Source organism: Gouania willdenowi, chromosome 18, assembly GCF_900634775.1.
Source record: "Gouania willdenowi chromosome 18, fGouWil2.1, whole genome shotgun sequence".
NCBI lineage: Eukaryota > Metazoa > Chordata > Actinopteri > Blenniiformes > Gobiesocidae > Gouania > Gouania willdenowi.
The window spans coordinates 5,164,994-5,184,715 of NC_041061.1; the positions used below are offsets into that span (position 1 = coordinate 5,164,994).

At 36.0% G+C, this 19,722-nt stretch overlaps 2 protein-coding genes across 4 annotated transcripts in view; one reads left to right on the forward strand and one right to left on the reverse strand.

The window, feature by feature from the left end:
- The window catches only part of shroom4 (shroom family member 4), a 104,178-nt gene extending 85,363 nt beyond the window's left edge, over positions 1 to 18,815 (reverse strand). For 2 of the 3 annotated variants that reach the window (XM_028474089.1, XM_028474087.1), the window contains exons 1-2: positions 18,803 to 18,815; positions 16,655 to 16,795 (exon numbers count right to left, since the gene is read on the reverse strand). The gene's annotated coding sequence lies outside the window, so the exon portion shown is untranslated. The remainder of the gene's footprint in view (positions 1 to 16,654; positions 16,796 to 18,802) is intronic. The other variant, XM_028474088.1, reaches the window with a different exon arrangement.
- leap2 (liver-expressed antimicrobial peptide 2) lies at positions 2,757 to 9,771 on the forward strand. The gene is made up of 3 exons (XM_028474096.1): positions 2,757 to 2,979; positions 5,517 to 5,683; positions 8,080 to 9,771. The coding sequence occupies exons 1-3, from the start codon at positions 2,908 to 2,910 to the stop codon at positions 8,126 to 8,128; spliced, it is 288 nt and encodes a 95-aa protein (XP_028329897.1). The 5' UTR covers positions 2,757 to 2,907; the 3' UTR covers positions 8,129 to 9,771.
- Positions 18,816 to 19,722: the final 907 nt, after the last annotated feature.

Consider the following 19,722-nt stretch of genomic DNA (forward strand, 5'->3'; position numbering starts at 1 on the left):
AGGAACAAACAGATGGATGATGGATGATGGATGGATAGAGAAATTGGTCAATGAATAGATAGATGGTTGGGTGGGGGAATTGATCAATGAATACATTGATTATTGGATGAATGGATAGCTGGATGGATGGAGAAATTGATGGATGGATGGATGGATGGATGGATGGATGGATGGATGGATGGATGGATGGATTGATAGATGGATGGATGATGGATGGCTAGATGGTTGGATGGAGGAATTGATAAATGAATAAATGGATGGATAGAAAAATTGTTCAATGGATGAATAGATGGTTGGATGGAGGAATTGATTAATGAATACATAGATTATTGAATGAATGGATAGTTGGATGGATGGAGAAATTGATCAATGGATGGATGGATGGATGGATGAATGGATGGATTGATGGATTGACAGATGGATGATGGATGGATGGTAGATAGAAAAAACGGTCAATGAATGGATAGATGGTTGGATGGAGGAATTGATCAATGAATAAATCACTGAATGGATGGATAGATGGATGGAGAATTTAGTCAATGGATGGATTGTTGGATGGAGGAATTGATCAATGAATAAATGGGTAGATGGATGATGGATGGATGTATTAATATTGTCTAATGGAGCACATGTATGAACACACACGTGCTGGAATGAAGTGTAACAAGGAGCTGTTAATGTAAACAACACACACACACACACACGGGCCATCCCATGCCTGTGTTGTATAAGTAGGTCTGTGCACTGGGTCAGTGGCCTTGGTGGTCAAAGACAGACGCTGCAGCTTGATAAACCTTATCATGCTGGAGGTTCATTCACACACACCGTGGCATTGAGATGGAGACACACACACGCACACGCACACTTGGTGACTTATGGTCACTGTTCTCTGAAGTAATGGTTTCCATCACGTGTGCCGTGTCGGACCTGACAGTCGTTAGAATAGAGTCGCTGAGCTTTGTGTGTTTCTTTGTGTATTTTTGTGTATTTGTGGTTGTAAACATGCATCTGAGTCGTGCAGGTCTATCGGTGCCGTACGACAAGTTAGACCCAGTACAGAATCAAACTCACATTTTACCACAGCTGCAAAGCAAGAAAACATTTTCTGACCATTGTTTATGAACTCTTCTGTAACGTGAAGGTTGGTGTAAAGTAGGCACGTCCCGATTTTCAATTTTTTAAAAGTATCTATGTGCGATTTTCTATTTTTACAGAAATCACTGAATTAAACTCCTGAAACAGAAATGTCAGTATGACAATCATCATACCCCCACATTCACTTACACGCTATTTTTCATGAGGGCTTGAGTGTGTAGCAAAGAGACAAAAATGTCCAAAATCTTATGATAGAAAATTTCGCAAATTACCAAAATTCACCCTCAGAAATGAAAGTAGCTTTATTACCTGGACTAAAACCCTTACCCAGGTGTTTTGTTACAGTATCATGCATTTTTTTTAATACATTTTCACAGTAAAACAAGCAGCTTAATGTTTACAGGTATAGCTAACGGACGGAAATGTCAAATTTCACGTGATGTCAGTGCTGATGTACCCATCCACACACCGAAGCAAATAAGATGCACGTCTGTTTATTCAGACAAGGTTTTGTTGACTGAATGAAAACTTAACAAATTAAATAAAAATCAAAGTTAATAACAACAGGTAACTTATTTAACAACAATTTGGGGAATTTTAATGGGAAAGCCGAGAAAATGTAAACGAATAATTCGTTTTTTAAAGGTGGGACAATATATAATATTGCAATATTAAAATGTGTCATCGAGAGTATCAAATCGATACTGGTATCGGTATCGCTATGAAAAACCTGCACCGATAGACTGGCACTCGCTAAAGTTCACCGATACCCAGTGCGTCCAATGGCTTTAAATAGTGGTCTGTCATTTCTGTTGTAGTTTTCTAGATTGACCACCAGGGGGAGCTAATTTTATTTGGAAAATGTTTTGAAATGTCAGTTTTATAGTCAATTTTTAAATTACTTTTATCGAATATATAAACATTTGTTTTAGCAAGCAGAAAATAAAATAAAATATGCCCTCCAATTCATTGCATTTGGCTTAATAGTTTTATGTGTTTGAGGTAGATGTATCGGTACTCGGGAAGTAACCATATCCAAGTATCATCATTAGGTGGGGGAAGGGTTTATAAGTGCTAAAAATGTTTTGAAAGTGGAAAAAATTTTCAGAAAATGCATGGAAAGTTGATGGAAAAGTGGAAAAAAGGTGAAAATAAGCAAAAATGAGCTAAAATTATGTACAAATATTCTTAGTTTCTTAAAGGCTTCTGATGACCCCCTCCCAGTGTCTCTCAAAATGGGGTCCTGACCCCAAGGTTAAGAACCCCTGCCATGGGAAATCCACTTTGATCTGCTGACATGTTTTCGACTGATAACTGCAGTCTTCATCAGAGGCGTCTGCAATCGCTTTGATGTTTCCTTTGAAGTTTTCCAAACTCGGAAAGTGGAATTCCTAAAGAACAGATGTCTGAATAAATGAAACCATAAAATATAACACTACATCTAGTGTTGACCTTCGTAAACAAAAAAACAAACAACTTCCCATGCAGAATTGCAGTTTTTTTGTAAATAAAGGGCCTGAAAACTGAGGACGGAGGAACCAAAAGTGGCCCACGGACTGCAGTTTGACCCCTATAGTCAGAGCTTGGGCAGTTATCAGTGTTCACATGGACACAGCGTGGACTCCTGCTCCCTCCTCCCTCTCTGTTTATATAAAGGATCGCACACATGCTGGAGCTGGCAGAGTCACACCCACCTCTCCCTGCTCTACGCTCACGGGAACCAGACTTCACTCTCACTGCCTGCCCCGGTGGAGTCTTCTGCACTAACAACAGACAACATCAGAAGAGTTCAGAGCAAGTCCAACTGGAAAGATGCAGGCCCAACAAAGGAAAGCAACAACGACAGTCGCTGTGTGCATCGTGCTGCTGCTGCTGCTCCAACAGGTCAGTACTGGAAACATATCGTCTTACAGGCAGTAGGTCAGAGGTGCTTCCATCAGGGGTTCTAAGGCTGCAAAGGTTACAAATCTAACTTTTAAATCCATTTAAAGACAACATTTGAAACCAAACACTAGTCTGAAAAGACGAGAAGTGTCTTAAACGGCCTGTGACTGGCTACTGAAAGGAGTGTGTCCACAGCCAAAAGTACCATTTAAAGTCAGTCGGCCCTTTCTTTTCTCAGCATCAAACAAAAACCAAAGAATAATATGTTATGGTTTCATTTATTCAGACAACTGTTTTTCAGGAAATTTACTTTGATCTCCTGACATGTTTCGCTTTGATATTTCCTTTGAATTCAGAGTAATAACTCCATCAAGTTCTTCTTGTCTTTTTTTTGAATTATATATTTAGGTTTCATTTATTCGGACATGTTTTAACTGCCAGTCTTCTTCAGAGGCGTCTTCTGATCGTTTTGATGTTTCATTGACTTCCGCATAATAATTCAAGCAAGTTCTTGTTTGTCTTCTTTTTGAATAATAAAAGACAAAAACAACTTGCTGGAATTATTACGTGGGAAAAATCAAGAAAATATCAAAGCGATCAGCAGACGCCTCTGAAGAAGACTGGCAGTTGACGTTCAAAACATGTAATAATAATAATATAATAGTGATAACAATAATAACACGTAATAATTCCAGTAAGTTCTTTTTTAATGAACTGTTTTTCAGGAAATTTACTTTGATCTCTTCTTTAGAGACGTCTGCTGATCGCTTTCATATTGACTTCAATAATTCCAGCAAGTTTTTATGTCTTCTTTTTGAATAACAAAAAACAAAAAGAACTTGCTGGAATTATTACATGCCTCTAATCTCTCCCAGCATCGTTTAAAGCAGCATAAGGAACAATTTAATTTAACTTATTTGTTCATTTTGAACAAAGAAAGAAAAATAAAAGAAGAAGAAAAACTACGTGTACAAGGAAACCCCAACAGAAAAAACAAATATATGTGATCATGCACACAAATAATAGCAATAAATAATGTGTTATGGTTTCATTTATTCAGGCAACTGTTTTTTATGAAATGGACTTTGATCTCCTGACATGTTTCGCTTTGATATTTCCTTGACTTCCGTGTAATAATTCCAGCAAGTTCTTTTTGTCTTCCTTTTGAATAATAAAGGACAAAAATAACTTGCTGGAATCATTACGCGGAAGTCAAGGACACATCAAAGCGATCAGCAGACACCTCTGAAGAAGACAGTTGACAGTCGAAAAATGGCAGGTGATCAAAGTAAATTTCCTGAAAAACAGTTGTCTGAATATATATTATATTCAAAAAGAATAAGAAATAAATACATTAAAAACCAAAGAAAATGACGTAGTTTTACGTCTATATCTTATATCGTACATCTAGATTACAATTCTGCTCAGCATCGTTTTTGCTCGATGTATTTAATGCGATGGCCTTCGCTTTTCAAAGTAAAACCACCAGATTGGGGAGGTGCTTGCTTGTATGTGTAAAACACAGGCTACAATGTTTGACTTTCTTTAACTTAAGGGCTTCTTTGTAATCGGCCTTCATTACGATTCTGATGGATCAGTTTCTACAGTGATTGGACGAAAGCGATCCATTCTCGATCCATCGGACCATTATTTATCTGTTCATTCAAACAAATCCTTATAGAGTGTGTTTGTCTCCTCCAGGGTCAAAAGGAGGTAATTTAGTATTCACTGTTCCAAAAAATTAAGGATCATAATATTAATGTTAAGATTATGATTCTGTGCTGCATTTAAACCGGGGATCCTCAAATTATGGGTCGCAGACCAGCTTTTAGGTCTCATCAGATCTGAAAATGAAGAATGAGTGTTCTTTTATTTTGAAGGGAATTCATCTATACATCAACAGTAAATAGCTGTAATAAGTTAGTTAACGACACTCACAGATATATATATATATATTTAAAATCACTTTGGTTTTGCTCATTTTGAGTTTAAAGGTTAAAAACTGCAGCTTTGATGCTTTTCTGCAGTTTTAAAAAGATAATAATCACATTTTTATAATTTTTATTTATATATCTTATTTTGAATGAGGTGGATTTACAATGATTTATATTTAATTGTTTTTGGATGAAGACTATTAGTAATTAACTAATATAAGAAACTAGAATTATTTATACCAATGAGAAGCTAATTATTGAATATAGCACATAAAAATGTGATGGGAAAAATAATTTTCATACTTTCTCTCTTTTTTTGACAATTAAATTAAAAAAAATCAATTTTTTAGTAATATTTATAAAATAGTTTTTAGTTTTGTGATTTATTTTGTATTATTTTAAAAAAAAAAGGCTTTTAAAAAATGAAATACAATATTTTGTGTAACTTGTACAGTTTTAGAAATAAGTTCTGTCTATATTTATATGGACTTTCCAATTTCATTACATTTGATAGCACATTTAAGCTAAATTCAATAACTAATTTTAGCAATGAATACAGTATATATACAGTAGCTAATGTGTGGTGCTAAACCTGCTCACCAGGTGAATGCAGGCCCGCTGGTTCTAAAGCTCCGGAGCAGGGACGGTTTAGGGGACCAACGCGTGCTGAGGAGGGTCGCCCGGATGTCCCCGCTGTGGAGGATCATGAACAGTAAACCCTTTGGTGCATACTGCCAGAACAACTACGAATGCTCCACAGGACTCTGCAGGTAAAAACACACCTGTGATCGTTTGAACGTCTTTCAATCAAAGACAATTTCACTTAATTTCGCTTTCATTGAAAATTAAGTCATCTTTACTTTAAAAAAAATATGCAGATTAGTTGACTTAAAAAAAACTATGTTGACTTTGATCAATTAGCTTTGATTAACTTATATAAGTTGTGTTTACTTAGATCAATAAGATTTAATGAACTTATAAAGTGTGCTTACTTAGGTTTGTTTAATTTATATAAGTTGTATCTACATAGATCAATTAGATTAGATTAATTTATAAGTTATGTTTACTTAGATAATTAGATTTGATCTACTTTATATCTACATTATTTTCAGTTATGTTAACTTAGATTTGTTTAACTTATATAAGTTATTTTTTACTAAAATCAATTAAATTGACTTATATCAGTTATGTTTACTAAAATAAATTAGATTAACTTAAATAAGCTGTGTTGACTTAGATGAATTAGATTTGATTAATTTATAATTTAATTTAATTTAACTGATAAGTCAACATTAAGTAGTGTTTTAAGGCAATACTTTTTTTTTTTAAGTAAAGTCAACATTTAATTCTTTACAATGTAAACAACTCAGTAATAACCACAAAGTAATTAAGAAGACAACACGGTTTACAAGGTTTGGTGTGTATTTGTCTTTTTGTCTTTTTAAAATATCGTATCGTGTCGATCTCGTGAACCCAACATCGCCATCATTATCGTATCGTATCGGATAGTCATTGTATCGTCCCACCTCAACTGGTTATAGATTTAGAGCTGAGTCACTGTTTTTTATTAGATGCTGTGAAAAGTAAGTGCTGACTCACTATAAACAGTACTTGTTGCGATAGCTTTTGTGCGGGTAGATATGATTTATTGTACTTTAGTGTGTTGTACTCATTTATAGTGAGTACCGGTAATTTCTATTATCAAATTGTTGTTAAAAACATGGATTTTGTGTTTCGAGTCAAACAGCAACAAATGTATTGATTAAGACACTTAATAATGGGTGTGCACTGACATGAATCTAACGATACGATACAATACATCCCAATACTAAACGGTACTATATACATTGCGATAAATCCCCATATCAACAATTACAAATTTCACCTTTACAAGTACAAAATGCAATGAAATACAATTTATTTTTCGATTTTTTAAACTTGCGAGAACAATTAAATGGTAACTAGCTGTAATTCAAGTACAAATATAAAAAAACAAGTGGTATGTTTTTCAAACCGTCAAATTACATTTTTCTAAAAAAAAAATGTAACTTTTGCTTCGACAACAGAATCCAATTCTATTAAGTTCTTAAATTCTGAAAATAAAAAAAGTAACCACATACATCTATTTTTTTTTTGTCTTGTCTGCACATGCTGTCAAAGGTCAACACTACAAAAAGTGCAATCATTATGAGACAACAATGATTGTTTTGTTATTGCAATAAAATAACTTGATTTATTTTATTGCTTAATTGTGATCATCACCAGCCCTCCCTAAGGAAGGGTAAGAAACATTTTATTATAGGGAGGATATAAAAAAGGGAGAGCAGTGTTTCACCTAGGTGGAGGGGGGAAAAAGCAGGGAGGAGAGACTCAAGGTAGGAAATAAGGGTGGGGAAGAATAGATTATTTTACAGTGAGGGTGAGATGTGAAGTTGTAGAACATATTGTGCTTATTATGTTGTGTAATCAAGCCAGTATAGTGACAAGTGTGAAGCTTAGCTATAATGGTGGTGGCTGTGGACAAAGGGAATGAGTGAGTGGTAGTACCTAAAGCAGGTATTTGGGATTAACGTGTCTAAAGTTAAGCCCAGTATGAGTTTTATCCCACATCCCAAGGCGTGCCAGTGCATCGTAGACCAGTATATGTGCAAAAACCGCTACCGCAAACCCAGGAACTGCCCCGTGCCCACAGATACAGCCAGGCCAGCAGAAAGAGTCTGATGTTGTTCACTGACACCTAGTGACTGGGTGTTTACGTGCTATGCGTATGATAGCACAATTAAATGATTTTTTCATTAAAAAAAAATATGATTAAAAAACTCAATTTGGACATTTTTTGGATCGATACGATAATCGCATGGTAAAATATATATATCGATTTTTTTCTTACACCCTTACTTAATAAACCAAGTACAGACTGCTTCTAGCAATGAGCTCCAACGTTTGACAATTGATGATACGTTCTCATCTTTTAAAGTAATATTTGGATACCAAAGAAAAAAGCCTCATTCATCACGTGATTGGTAATCGATTATCAGGCCTGAGATTTTTTTATTGGACATTCAACTTCATGTTCTAAAGCCATAAAGATGTACTCGTTAATTTCTACGTCTTGTTCTTGTTTGTGATGAACTGTTTTTTGTGTCTTTTCTTGTTTTACCTTCAGGGCGGGACAATGCTCCCACAACAACCAATCAGAGACAGTGAACAACTAGAGGTACTCGAGCAGATCATCTGAGGGATTCCAACCTACCCTCATCACATTTTTGGAGTAATGCAATGACTATCAGTGTGAGGGTCTACTTTAGGGACTTCTCCAGTTAATCAGTTGACCCTAAGCTGTCACCAGGGCACGGCTTGTATTTTCATACCTTTATATTTCGCGTGTTTTTGCCTCACTGAAACCTGAATTATAATGTATCTGTAGCTTTACGTTTGCTTCTGCGTCAATGAATGTAGAATTAACTTTAGCAGTTTGAGCTCTAGCATCGCACTGTTGAATCCAGACAACAAGGGCCAGCCATTCTTATTTTATTTTACAATTACTACAAAATGAAAGGCTGATAATCCATCTGTGTCGACTGTTGATACGGCAGAAACTCTTTTAAACTTTGTGATTGTGAACATTTAAAGGATTTCTTATAAATCCACTGTATTTAACTCGTAATCACAAACAAACCTGTTTTAAGTAAATAGACAGTTTAACAAACCCTAAAATAAAGACTAAGTAACAGCTTTTGTCAAAAAATTTTACCAAAAAACTGGCCTTTTTTCACATTAAAAACCTCCTAAAAATGGTTTAATCTCGATTAATTCGGACTTGTAAAAGTGAAAGTTAAATAGCATAAACAGAAGGAGAGAAGGATACAAGTTAAAATAAAACAAAATCACGTTTTCTAAATGTTACATTTAAAATTGGCAGCAAAACTAGTGATTTAGCAAGACTGCTGCCACCTACTGGTATGTACATGTATTGAAATCGCTCCCTTTGTATTTACCCAAAACTGAAGCTAATAGAGTTGCTGTTAGAAAGAATTTGCGTATTGCAATGTTTTCTAATTATTTCTTAGCAAAATTAGTACCAATGACCAGTTGTAAAGCTTATTCATCTCAATTAATGACTAAAAAAATATATCTTTCAGTTTAAATGATCTTTTTGTTGTTGTTTTTGTGTTCTTTACATTTGCGTTGCTGTTGCACTGTAGGGTCACAAGGGGGCAGGAGAGAGTCTGTAGTTTTTGGCTAACAGTAGCATGTCTTTAATGAATTGACTAAACATTAAAATTGTTAATATTTCTCAACATGTTTTGCTTTAATGTTTTTTTTTTAACTCTGAATCGGATCGACAGAGCAACACTGCCCCCTGATTATTGGTGACCACTACTGGTACTGCATTGCGTTGTCACTATTTTCACCCATTAGTTCTGTAAAACAATCACTGATTCTATGTGTATCGTCTGTATTTATTTTCTGTTTTCTTCACAAATGTCCCCGCTTTTGTTGTATGTTTAAATAACATATCTTTGAGTTCCAACGGTTTTGTTATGACATCATGTTTCACAAGGATGGGTTGTCTTAGCATTTACGAATCTTCCTTCACCCTGTTTTCTAAGAACCTGATTCAAAGTGTGCTAACGTAGCCCTAGTTCTCCTGCAAACACGTCTCACCTGCGGCTTACTGTGTGCACACGCAGCAGGTGGTTGCTCATGCTCTGTAGCCTCGGCGCGTCTGAGGATTGTTTGATTGCACTTTTAAAACCCAAATTATCTTTGTACTGTGAAGCGCTTTCTGTACTGTTTTACGCACGTAGAAGGCTTGGGTGGCCTAGGTGTAATAAAGAAACACATTAAAAATGAACTTGATGCTTCTTTTTTTTCTTCTTCTTACTGAAGCTCTAAAAAAGGTCATTTCGACGTTCTTTTTTGGAAGTCGTTGAAATTAAGTTATTATTGGACCATTTAACGTAGTCCAATTTGAGCCTATATTTAGTCCTTGAAAATGTTTTTTTTTTTTTTTACTGTCAATTCAAATTTAGCCCCAATATAGTTGTTAATCATCCAACTTGGTCCAGATTTAGCACATTTGATCCAAGTGTGACCCTAAAATAGTCGTTTAAATTGTTTGTTTTTTTAAGTGCAAAATTTAGTACCAATGTAGTAGTTGAAATTAGGTTATTATTGGACCGTCCAACGTAGTCCAATTTTAGCCCTTATTTAGTCGTTCAAAACTGGTCCAAATTTAGCCCTAATATAATAGTTGAGATGTAGTTGTCATTGGAACGTCCAACTTGGTCCAGATTTAGCACATTTGGTCCAAGTGTGGCCCAAAAATAGAATTTCTCATTCGAGGTAAGTAGCTGAACAGTTTTAACCCTTTTATTTGGACTAATTTGGAGCAAATTAGCCAAAAAAAATAACAAAAAGTATTGTAACAACTTCAAGCATAACAGCCCACAAATATAAACCAAAAAATACCAATCTGATTCTGCTACAAGTCGACTACAAACAAAGGTTCCCACAATTAGGTATTGCATTTTGAGAAGGTAAAATGTAACCCTATTAATCAATCAATCAATCAATCATTTAATTAATTAACAAAATTAACCTTGAATGCATAGGACTACGACCAGAAAATGACAGCTTTTCACTTTTCTACCAAATTTTGACGTTGTTTAGACGTATGGCAAACCATCTTTTGCTGGGTGGGTTGGTACTTGATGAAAAGCTACTGCAGCTCTAAATGTTTATCTTGGTTCTGCGCGGTTGAGGCCAAAGTACAAAGTGTGTGAGGTGACTCGAAATCGCTGAGTCGCTCAAAATCCATCCCTATCAGTCACAAAGGCAACAGACGGTGAAGCTGGACATTAGGATATCACCATGACGCTCCAACGTATCTGTTCTGGATGAAACGTGTTTTAAATCTTAACAGTTAGATGTTCTTTCACAGGTCAAACGTGTGGATGCTGAGCGATCTTTACCAGAGCAGTAAACAGTACTCTTATATCCTACTCAAGTAGAAATACTGTGTTTTACCCCTTTGAAAAAAAAGAGATTGGATTTAATTATTGCAAGTATTTTATTTTCATTGAAAAAGTGGAAACAAATTTCCGAATTGGGATTAAAGCGCCACTGCATGTGGGGTATGTGTGAATGAAGGCGGGCTGAAGGAAAGGAGGTGGTGATGTCATCGTTTTGTGCTGTCCAGAAATCACAGAACATGGAGTTTTCCCAACGCTTGTAAATATCATTGAAATCCGTGAAAATGATAAAGTTCACTTTTAATTTGAAAGGCCTTCATTGATAAACAATGTAACAGGTTGATTTGATCAGATCATGGATTATAGACTCATCCGCAAGGCCAGTGACGTTGTGGGGATTAAACTGGACTCTCTGACAGTGGTGACAGAGAGGAGGAGCCTGTCTATGGTGAAGGCCATCTTGGTCAATGAGTCCCACCCACTCCATGATGTGCTGGTCAGTCACAGAAGCACCTTCAGCACCAGGCTGATCCAACCACGGTGCTCCATAGAACACCACAAGAAATGATTCCTGCCTGTGGAGATCATCATCATCATTTTTGTATTTCATTTGTATATTTGTGTTATTATTCTTATTATTATTATCTATCCTACTTTATTTTCTACTACTGTAATGTGTGTGTATCTGATCCTTATTTTTAACAGTATTTTACTTAATTATACACTTATTTAACATTTCTTCTTTCTTTCGTCTTTGGTAAATGTTTTATTCTTTTATTTGTGATTTTTTTTTTTGTGGCTGTAACAAAAGCAATTTCCCCCTGAGATTAATAAAGGAATTCTGATTCTGATATTATTGCAGTGTGATTGAGGATCGGCTGCATTCTTCGGTCCGAGTCACAGTTAAAATCTCTCTCCTTGATCATCATCATCATCATCATCATCATCATCATCATCATCGCTGTAAAGCGTGACTGAGTTAGATGCTGGAGATATGAGGAAATAACGCGGCCACAGAGCGTCCTGCTTTAATACAGAGGGATGTTTACAGTGAAACAGAACTATTGGCTTTCATAATACGCAGTTTTAAATATAAATTATTTAAAGCGACCTGAGCTGAGCCTCATTAAAATATGTGTGGGAACAGTTTGTGTTCCATCCTCATCTGCATATGACATCTTGTTTCACTCTGTAGTGGATCAAACTGTGACTTTACGTTGAACATAGTATGAAAATAGTTGAATCACTGTGACCAACGTGGACAGAAGCCTGCGTCTGTCAGAGTTTTCATTAATCGCGCAGCAGCAGCTGAGTGATCACAGCTGCTGCTGCGTGAAGCACGAGTCTGTGTGGCTTCAAATGTAACTAAGTCCATATTTCTAGTGCAATATAATGTTTCACCTTATGGGGCGCTGCACTTATTCCAGGGTTAGAACAGTGCGTAACTGAGATGAAGGTGCGCAGTGACTGACTTAAGTACAGGGAGAGAATAGCGAGCAGCCTAAAACAGCACCGCTGCACGGCTTTTTGGACTTACGCGCAATGGAAAATAGAGCCCTTAATTTTTTTGTAGTTTCACAATGTTTGTTGATTATTTTAAAACAAAAAATAATAATTTACTCAGCAACAGTTGGATGTAGAAATTTCACTGATTACTGCTTTTAAAACGTACTTAAGTACAATCAAAATGACTGATTTAGAAATACAAGTAAGAAACTATAAAAGCAACTAAATTACAGTTACGTGAATACTTGTAATCCATAAGGTGACATAGGTGTGCACGGTGGGTAAACTTAAAATCACACAACCTTCTGGAACTGCGGGGACTGAAAGTGCTTCAGGAAAACAAAAGCGACATGGTCGGCCAAAGCAACAACTTCACACACTGATAGCGGGAGACGTTTCTGTTAAAGATGCTCAGAAGATGTTTAGCAGCAACGTGAAAGTGATCTGCTTACCTAATGACACAGTATAAGACCTGGCTGACAAAATATTGCATATTGTTGCAGATTATCCACATTTGAAGAATGTTGTGATTCATTTTGGATTAAATGATTTAGCCAAGGAGGAGTCTGAGGTGTAAAAGCAGGATTTCACCCATCTGCTAAAAATTGTGAACAGCCTAAAGTGTTCATCAGTGGCCCGATACCTCCAGTCCACAAAGGAGATCTGAAATTCTCAAGGATTTACTCTTCGGCTTGTGCTGCCCTTTCATAAAATTTTATAGAAAATTTTCAGATTTTTTGGGAACGTTGTCATCTTTTTAGAGCAGATGGACTGTGTCTAAACAAGGCTGGAGTAAAACTTTTCACATCCAACTTGTTTTTCTTCACCAGTCACACCGCTATCAGTCCTGATAAAGACAGAGGACAACGTGTACCATCGGAGAACAAAACAACAAGGAAAGAACATGGAGCTTCCATCAAAAAATGAAATTCAAAATGGCCAAAATGAAGAGGTCAACCCACCCCCCACATCTCAGGACCCACCTGCTACTTCCACCTCATCCAGCTTCTCTCCTACCCCTGCCTTCTTGGATTTAACTGCCCAGGTTCTGGCTGGCACAAGACTGACACCCCACCCTTTACCCCACCATGGTCCCATCTTATCTCCTCTAAAGAACCAATCTGCACCACCCATCCCTCCTCCATAATACCAGGGCCAGGATCACTCTTCTCCTCAGGCCAGCTGTGTTCATCTTAGAGCGACACAGGTCTGCTGTGTGCTGGGTCTAGACTGCAATAGCTCTATTTTTAGGAACAACCAGAAAAAGTCAGGGCCTTATGGAGTTAATGCAGCTTCTTTAATTCCTGTGGTGACAGGTAACACAGGTAAAATTGTGAAATTAAAGAAAAACAAAAAGCTTAATAGAGGTAAAACTTTGAGTACTATAACATGTCATCCAAAGAGTCCACCAATGTCTCCAGTAAAGTCTTAATGTTAGATCCCTTGTTAACAAGTCACTACTAATTAATGATATTATTTTGACTTATCACTTGGACTTTTTATTTCCTAATGAAACGTGGTTGAATGATGGCATCAGTAATACTATTCTCAATGAAAGTGCACCACAAGACTTTATTTATTTAAATACGTGTCGTACTTGCAGGAAAGGTGGTGGAGTTGCTGCCATTTTTAAATCAATATTTCAGTGCAAAGAAACAACATTTGGTGATTTTATCTCCTTTGAATTTATGTCATTCTTACTGAAGGGTGATTCAATAGTTCTGTTTTTAGTCGTTTATAGACCCCCAAAATATTCTGCAGAATTCATGGATGAGTTTGCTGAACTGCTGTCAGTTGTATGCACTGAATACAACTTTTTAATAATAACAGGTGACTTAAATATTCATGTAGACATTAACGTGGGCAATAGTGCCAAAGAACTGTATGTTTTAATGGACACTTTTGGTCTTATACAAAACACACTCAAGGTACTGGAGCATTGGAAACTTTGAATCTGACAGATTACCAATGTCCTGTGGGGTTCCTCAGGGCTCTGTTCTTGGACCTCTTCTGTTTAGCCTTTATATGCTTCCTTTAGGACAAATTTTACAGAACTGTAAGGTTGATTATCAGAGCTACGCAGATGACACACAACTATATCTATCACTGAACCCAGATGACTATGGTCCCATAGAAGTGTGGTGTAACTGATTAGAAAAAGTAAACTGCTGGATGAGTGAAAACTTCCTTCAACTAAACCATGACAAGATGGAGGTGATCATCTTTGGTAACAAGGAAAAGTAATTATCTTGAGTCTCGTTCTTTAAAAGCTGAAGACCAAGTCAAAAACCTTGGTGTTCTGATTGACTCAGATCTTACATTCAGTAGTCAGATCAAATCTATCACAAAAACAGCTTCTACCACCTAAAGAACATCTCCAGAGTGAAAGGTTTAATGACTCAGAAAGATCAGGAGAAACTGGTCCATGCTTTTATCTCCAGCAAGCTGGACTATTGTAATGGTCTTCTGACAGGAATCCCCCAAAAGAGCATCAAACAGCTACAGCAGATTCAGAACGCTGCAGCTCGGGTCTGAACCAGAACAAATAGATCAGAACACATTAGTCCAGTTTTAAAGTCTTTACACTGGCTCCCAGTCAGCCTCAGAATAGACTTTGAAGTTCTGCTGCTGGTGTATAATTCTCTGAATGGGTTTGGTCCAGAATACATCAGTGACATGTTAGTCAGATATGAACCCAGCAGGTCTCTCAGATCTATGGACACAGGTCAGATAGTGGAGCCCAGAGCTCACAGTAAACATGGTGATGCTGCTTTTAGTTGTTATGCTGCAAAGAAGTGGAACAAACTGCAGCAGAGCTGAAGTCAGCATCACATGTGAACATTTTTAAATCAAAGTTAAAGGCCTTTTTCTCTACTGTTGTTGATGTAATGTATTTGTTGATGATTTAAATTTTTTTTTTTTGGCCAACTTTAATGTTCTTATTGATTTTAAGCTGTTGAATGTTTCCTATTGCAGTTTTTGATCATGTAAAGCACATTGAGTTGCCTTGTGTATGAAATACGCTATATAAATACATTTGCCTCGCCTTGCCTAGTCATACTCAACAGTCCCATGATGCATTGCAAGCAGAATGTAAAATGGTTCTGGGACTGGCTTCAAGCTAAAAATCAAACACCCCCTTTTCAAAATAAAAGCATCTCATCTGGCCATCCATTAGTTTTTTTTTTTTTAATGCTTTTGTAAATAGGGCTCTTGTTTTGAAGTTAACAGGAAGTTTTGTCAGTAGCACAAAGGAGGGTCTCTGATAATCTCTGAAATGTCGGAATGAAATGCGTTTCTGCGAGTTTGATCCGAATTCCACTAAAAAGTTCTGAAAAACCCAAACTAAAGGTTTGATCTGGATCAAAATCCAAGATTGGATTACGTGATCTAAAACGATTACATAATCCTTATTTTCTTTTGAAAAACACGTTTTCTAAATTTTGATCCAATCTGTTTTCCAGATTCTGAGCAAATGGTCCGTCTCATAAAAGTGCAATAAAAATGCACTCCATTAAGTTTTTGTTTTTATGGACTTTGTTTTTTATTATGAGAACCTCTATTTATTTTTTCAGCAGGAAAAACACTAAATATGCAGTATTTGCAAAATTCAGGGCCAAAGTGAAATATTTGTGATGAAAATATTACAGCCTTGACAGTGTTTTTCACATCACTGATAGCAGAAATGCATTTAATGCATTAGTATTTTTGGCACAAGGACAGTTTAAGAATAAAAAAATTACACTTGCACACCTTGTTTATTTTGCAAGATAAGAAAGCCAGGCCTTCACTAAAATGTTTACGCGGTTGGTAGGGGGTCATTACATGTAAAACCTATTTTCCCTTTATTTTGAAGGTAGAGGCTAATGATTTTTTTAGGTGTTATTGAAAAAAACATGTTTTTGAAAAATCTGTGGTTACAATGTGAGTCAACGAGGTTACCAAGTGTCAGTATGATGCATAATATATCTCCTTTTCTATACACTTCCAATACACATGACTTTGGAATAAAGCAAATAAAAATGTAAAAACAATAGTGGTAAAATATGATACAGTTAGCTTTTAAAATGGCTGGAATATTGAAAGCCAAACAAATAAAAACACCCAAAATGTCACTTTTGGTCACAATGATGCTCCGAGGGTTAATGAATATTACCCACGAGTGCAATGAAGTAACTACAACCTTTAGTTAGACCTGTGTATTGACTAAAAGGTGGCTGTGATTTGAGCACAGCATTGATTTGTGTGTTATCTTACCTTCTAAAGTTCAGTTGGATGTTGAACTTGGCTCGTCCATCTGCATCCCTTTGAAACCGTCCGTTAGAAACCGTTTTGGACCAAAGTCATGTGGACCCGCACACACTGTTCTCCAGCCTAGCCGTACCAGCTAAACACGCTCTACGTAAAAACAAACCCTCCATCAGAATGTTTGCTGATGACATTTTAGGCATTAAAACAAAGAATCGTAGGTTGGACGAAGGATTAAAGCCCTTTTTTTTTTTAAAACTTCTGTAAATGAAACATGGATGAGTGTTAATGTTGTTCACACATGTTGTGTTGGATATTTTCAGGTCTGTACAGCATCCGTGTTGTTTATTCACGTGTGTTTGTTTGGTGTCATGTGTGAATAACCCCATGCCAGGTATTTTAGTCGACAAGAACAAACTTTGAACTTTTGACAGTTTGAAACATGCTTCAAGAATCAACACCACATATTTACTGTTTCTAATGACGTGGTTCCTATTTTAAGGATATGAGGTAACAGTACTAACGCTTATCTACTTTATGCATACTGACTGCTGGGAAAAAGCCAAATACTGTATAAGAATAACGCATGACGACTTTGTTCTTTTTTCACCATACTTTTTACTTAGTACAGAAAAGTGTTATTTAGGTCTAAAAGAGTTTTAATCAGACTAAATTATAGATAAATGAATGTGTACATCCAACACAACATTAAATCATGTATATATTATATGTTCAGAGACTTGAAAAATGTTCTTTATATCATTAGTAATTCATCTATCCTATTTTTCCCAAGCTATGTGATACACAAAACGGGTAAATGCAACAAAACAAAAAAGTCAATGACAGAAATGACACCAAAAACTATGAAAACAGATATAACAACAAAAATGCACAAGATTACACTCTGAAAACACACAATGACCACAAAAGTACACAAAAATACACTAAATGATAAAATATGCAAAACGACAACAAAAACACACAAAACTGACCCCAAAAAACTATAAGGAAAAAAAAAATGCACAAAATTACTCTCAATACACACACGAACAACACAATATGACACAAATATACACCGAATGATTGAAAAATATGCAAAACGACAACAAAGATACAGAAACATGACACAAAAAACTATGAAAACTATTAAATATGACAACGAAAATGCACAAAATTACTCTCACACACGATGACCACAAAAGTACACGATTCCAAAAAAAGAAAACACAAACAATAACAAACACGAAAAATTATAAATATACAAAATGACATCAAAAATACACAAATAACAGAAACATATACAAAATTACAAATAAAATTATGAAAAATTATTCCAAAAACACAAAGCGCACATACACAAGACAACAAAAAAAGTAAATACACAAAACAACAAAAATGCACAAAAATGACACCAAAAACTATGAAAACTTTTAAATATGACAACAAAAATGCACAAAATTACTCTCAAAACACACACAATAACCACAAAAGTATACAAAATGACAACACATTAAAACAATAACAAACACACAATAAATATACAAATTGACAACAAAGAGAGACAAAATTGCAGAAAAATATACAAAATTACAAAAAAAATTATGAACAATTATTCCGAAAACACAAAACAAGTACACACACACACACAAAACAAAAACATACATAAAACCCTTTGTTCTTTCTTGTATTACAGCTCAGATTGGTCATTATTGATTATTTGGTTCTGGGATCAGACACAATCACATGTTTGTGTCCCCGCTGTGTGTTAAAAAAAAGTTAAACTCAAGGTTGATTCAACTCTAAATAACTTTTTTGCTCCTTAAATTAAAAATAATGTAAAATGCAAAAAAATAAAAATAAAAAAAAAACTGTTCAATTTGTCAATTTAATAAATATGGTGGAGTGAGGTTAGCGTTTCCTAAAAACAGTATTGCAAAACAAAGGAGGAACTGACGTCAAAGCTTTGAAAATAAAGTTAAATTGAAGTCTCAATATTTTAGTATGTTAGACATTTAAAAATATAAACTATTAATTTCGCTATGTTCATGAACTGTTCATTTCTTGAAAACATACATTAATCACGTTGCTAACAGGCTAATGTTAGCAGATTTAATGAAACATGACGTGAAATAACCAAATATCGACCGTTTACACCACCTGAATAATGGAGATCCTCAGATAGATGTTGACCTTCTAGTGATAACACAATCAGATCTCTGCTCTGTGCTGACGTCATCCAAGATCGCCATCCAAGATGGCTGCGCCCTGCGACGTGTTGCAGGCTTAAGTATCAAAGATACGTTTTTTTCCTGCCTAAAGTGTGAGTAAGAAACAAAAAGTAGCACAGGAAAAGTTTGCGATGGGCCCGAAGAAAGCAGCGGAGGCAAAGATGGAGAATGATATGGAGGAAATCCGGGAATCTCTAAATCGTATGTCTGGGGAGCTAACAAAAGTGACGCAACAGCTGATTAAGCTGGCGGAACTTTTTGAAGAAGTGAAGCAACTTAAAAATATCGTAAGAGAAAGAGACAAAACCATCGAGGAGCTTGAGATAAGAATCGACAACCTCGAGCAGTACACCAGAATGGAAGATGTTATAATTACAGGTCTTACAATCAAGCCGCGCTCTTACGCCAGAGCAACTATGGATGGCAGAAATATAAGTGAGGATGCACATGCCGAGGATTTGCAAACGCTGGAAGAGCAAGTTGTGAACTTTCTGGCAGAGAAGGACATCTACCTGGATCCGACCGCCATCTCGGCATGCCACACTTTGCCGCGGAAGGACAAGGCTAATCCAGCTATTATTTTGCGTTTTGCAAATCGCAAACATAAAACGGAACTCATGCGTCAAGGAAAGAAGTTAAAAGGAACGTCTGTGTATCTAAATGATCATCTAACAAAGAAAGCGGCTGGAATTGCCAGAGAAGCGCGTATCCTGAAAAAAAATGGGAAGATCAAAGCGACATGGACGAGGAATTGTAAGATATTCATCCAGCTAAATGGGCACACTCCGGAACAAGCTAAAGTCATACTGGTAAGAGGAATGAAAGACCTTGACCAAATCAAATAATGTT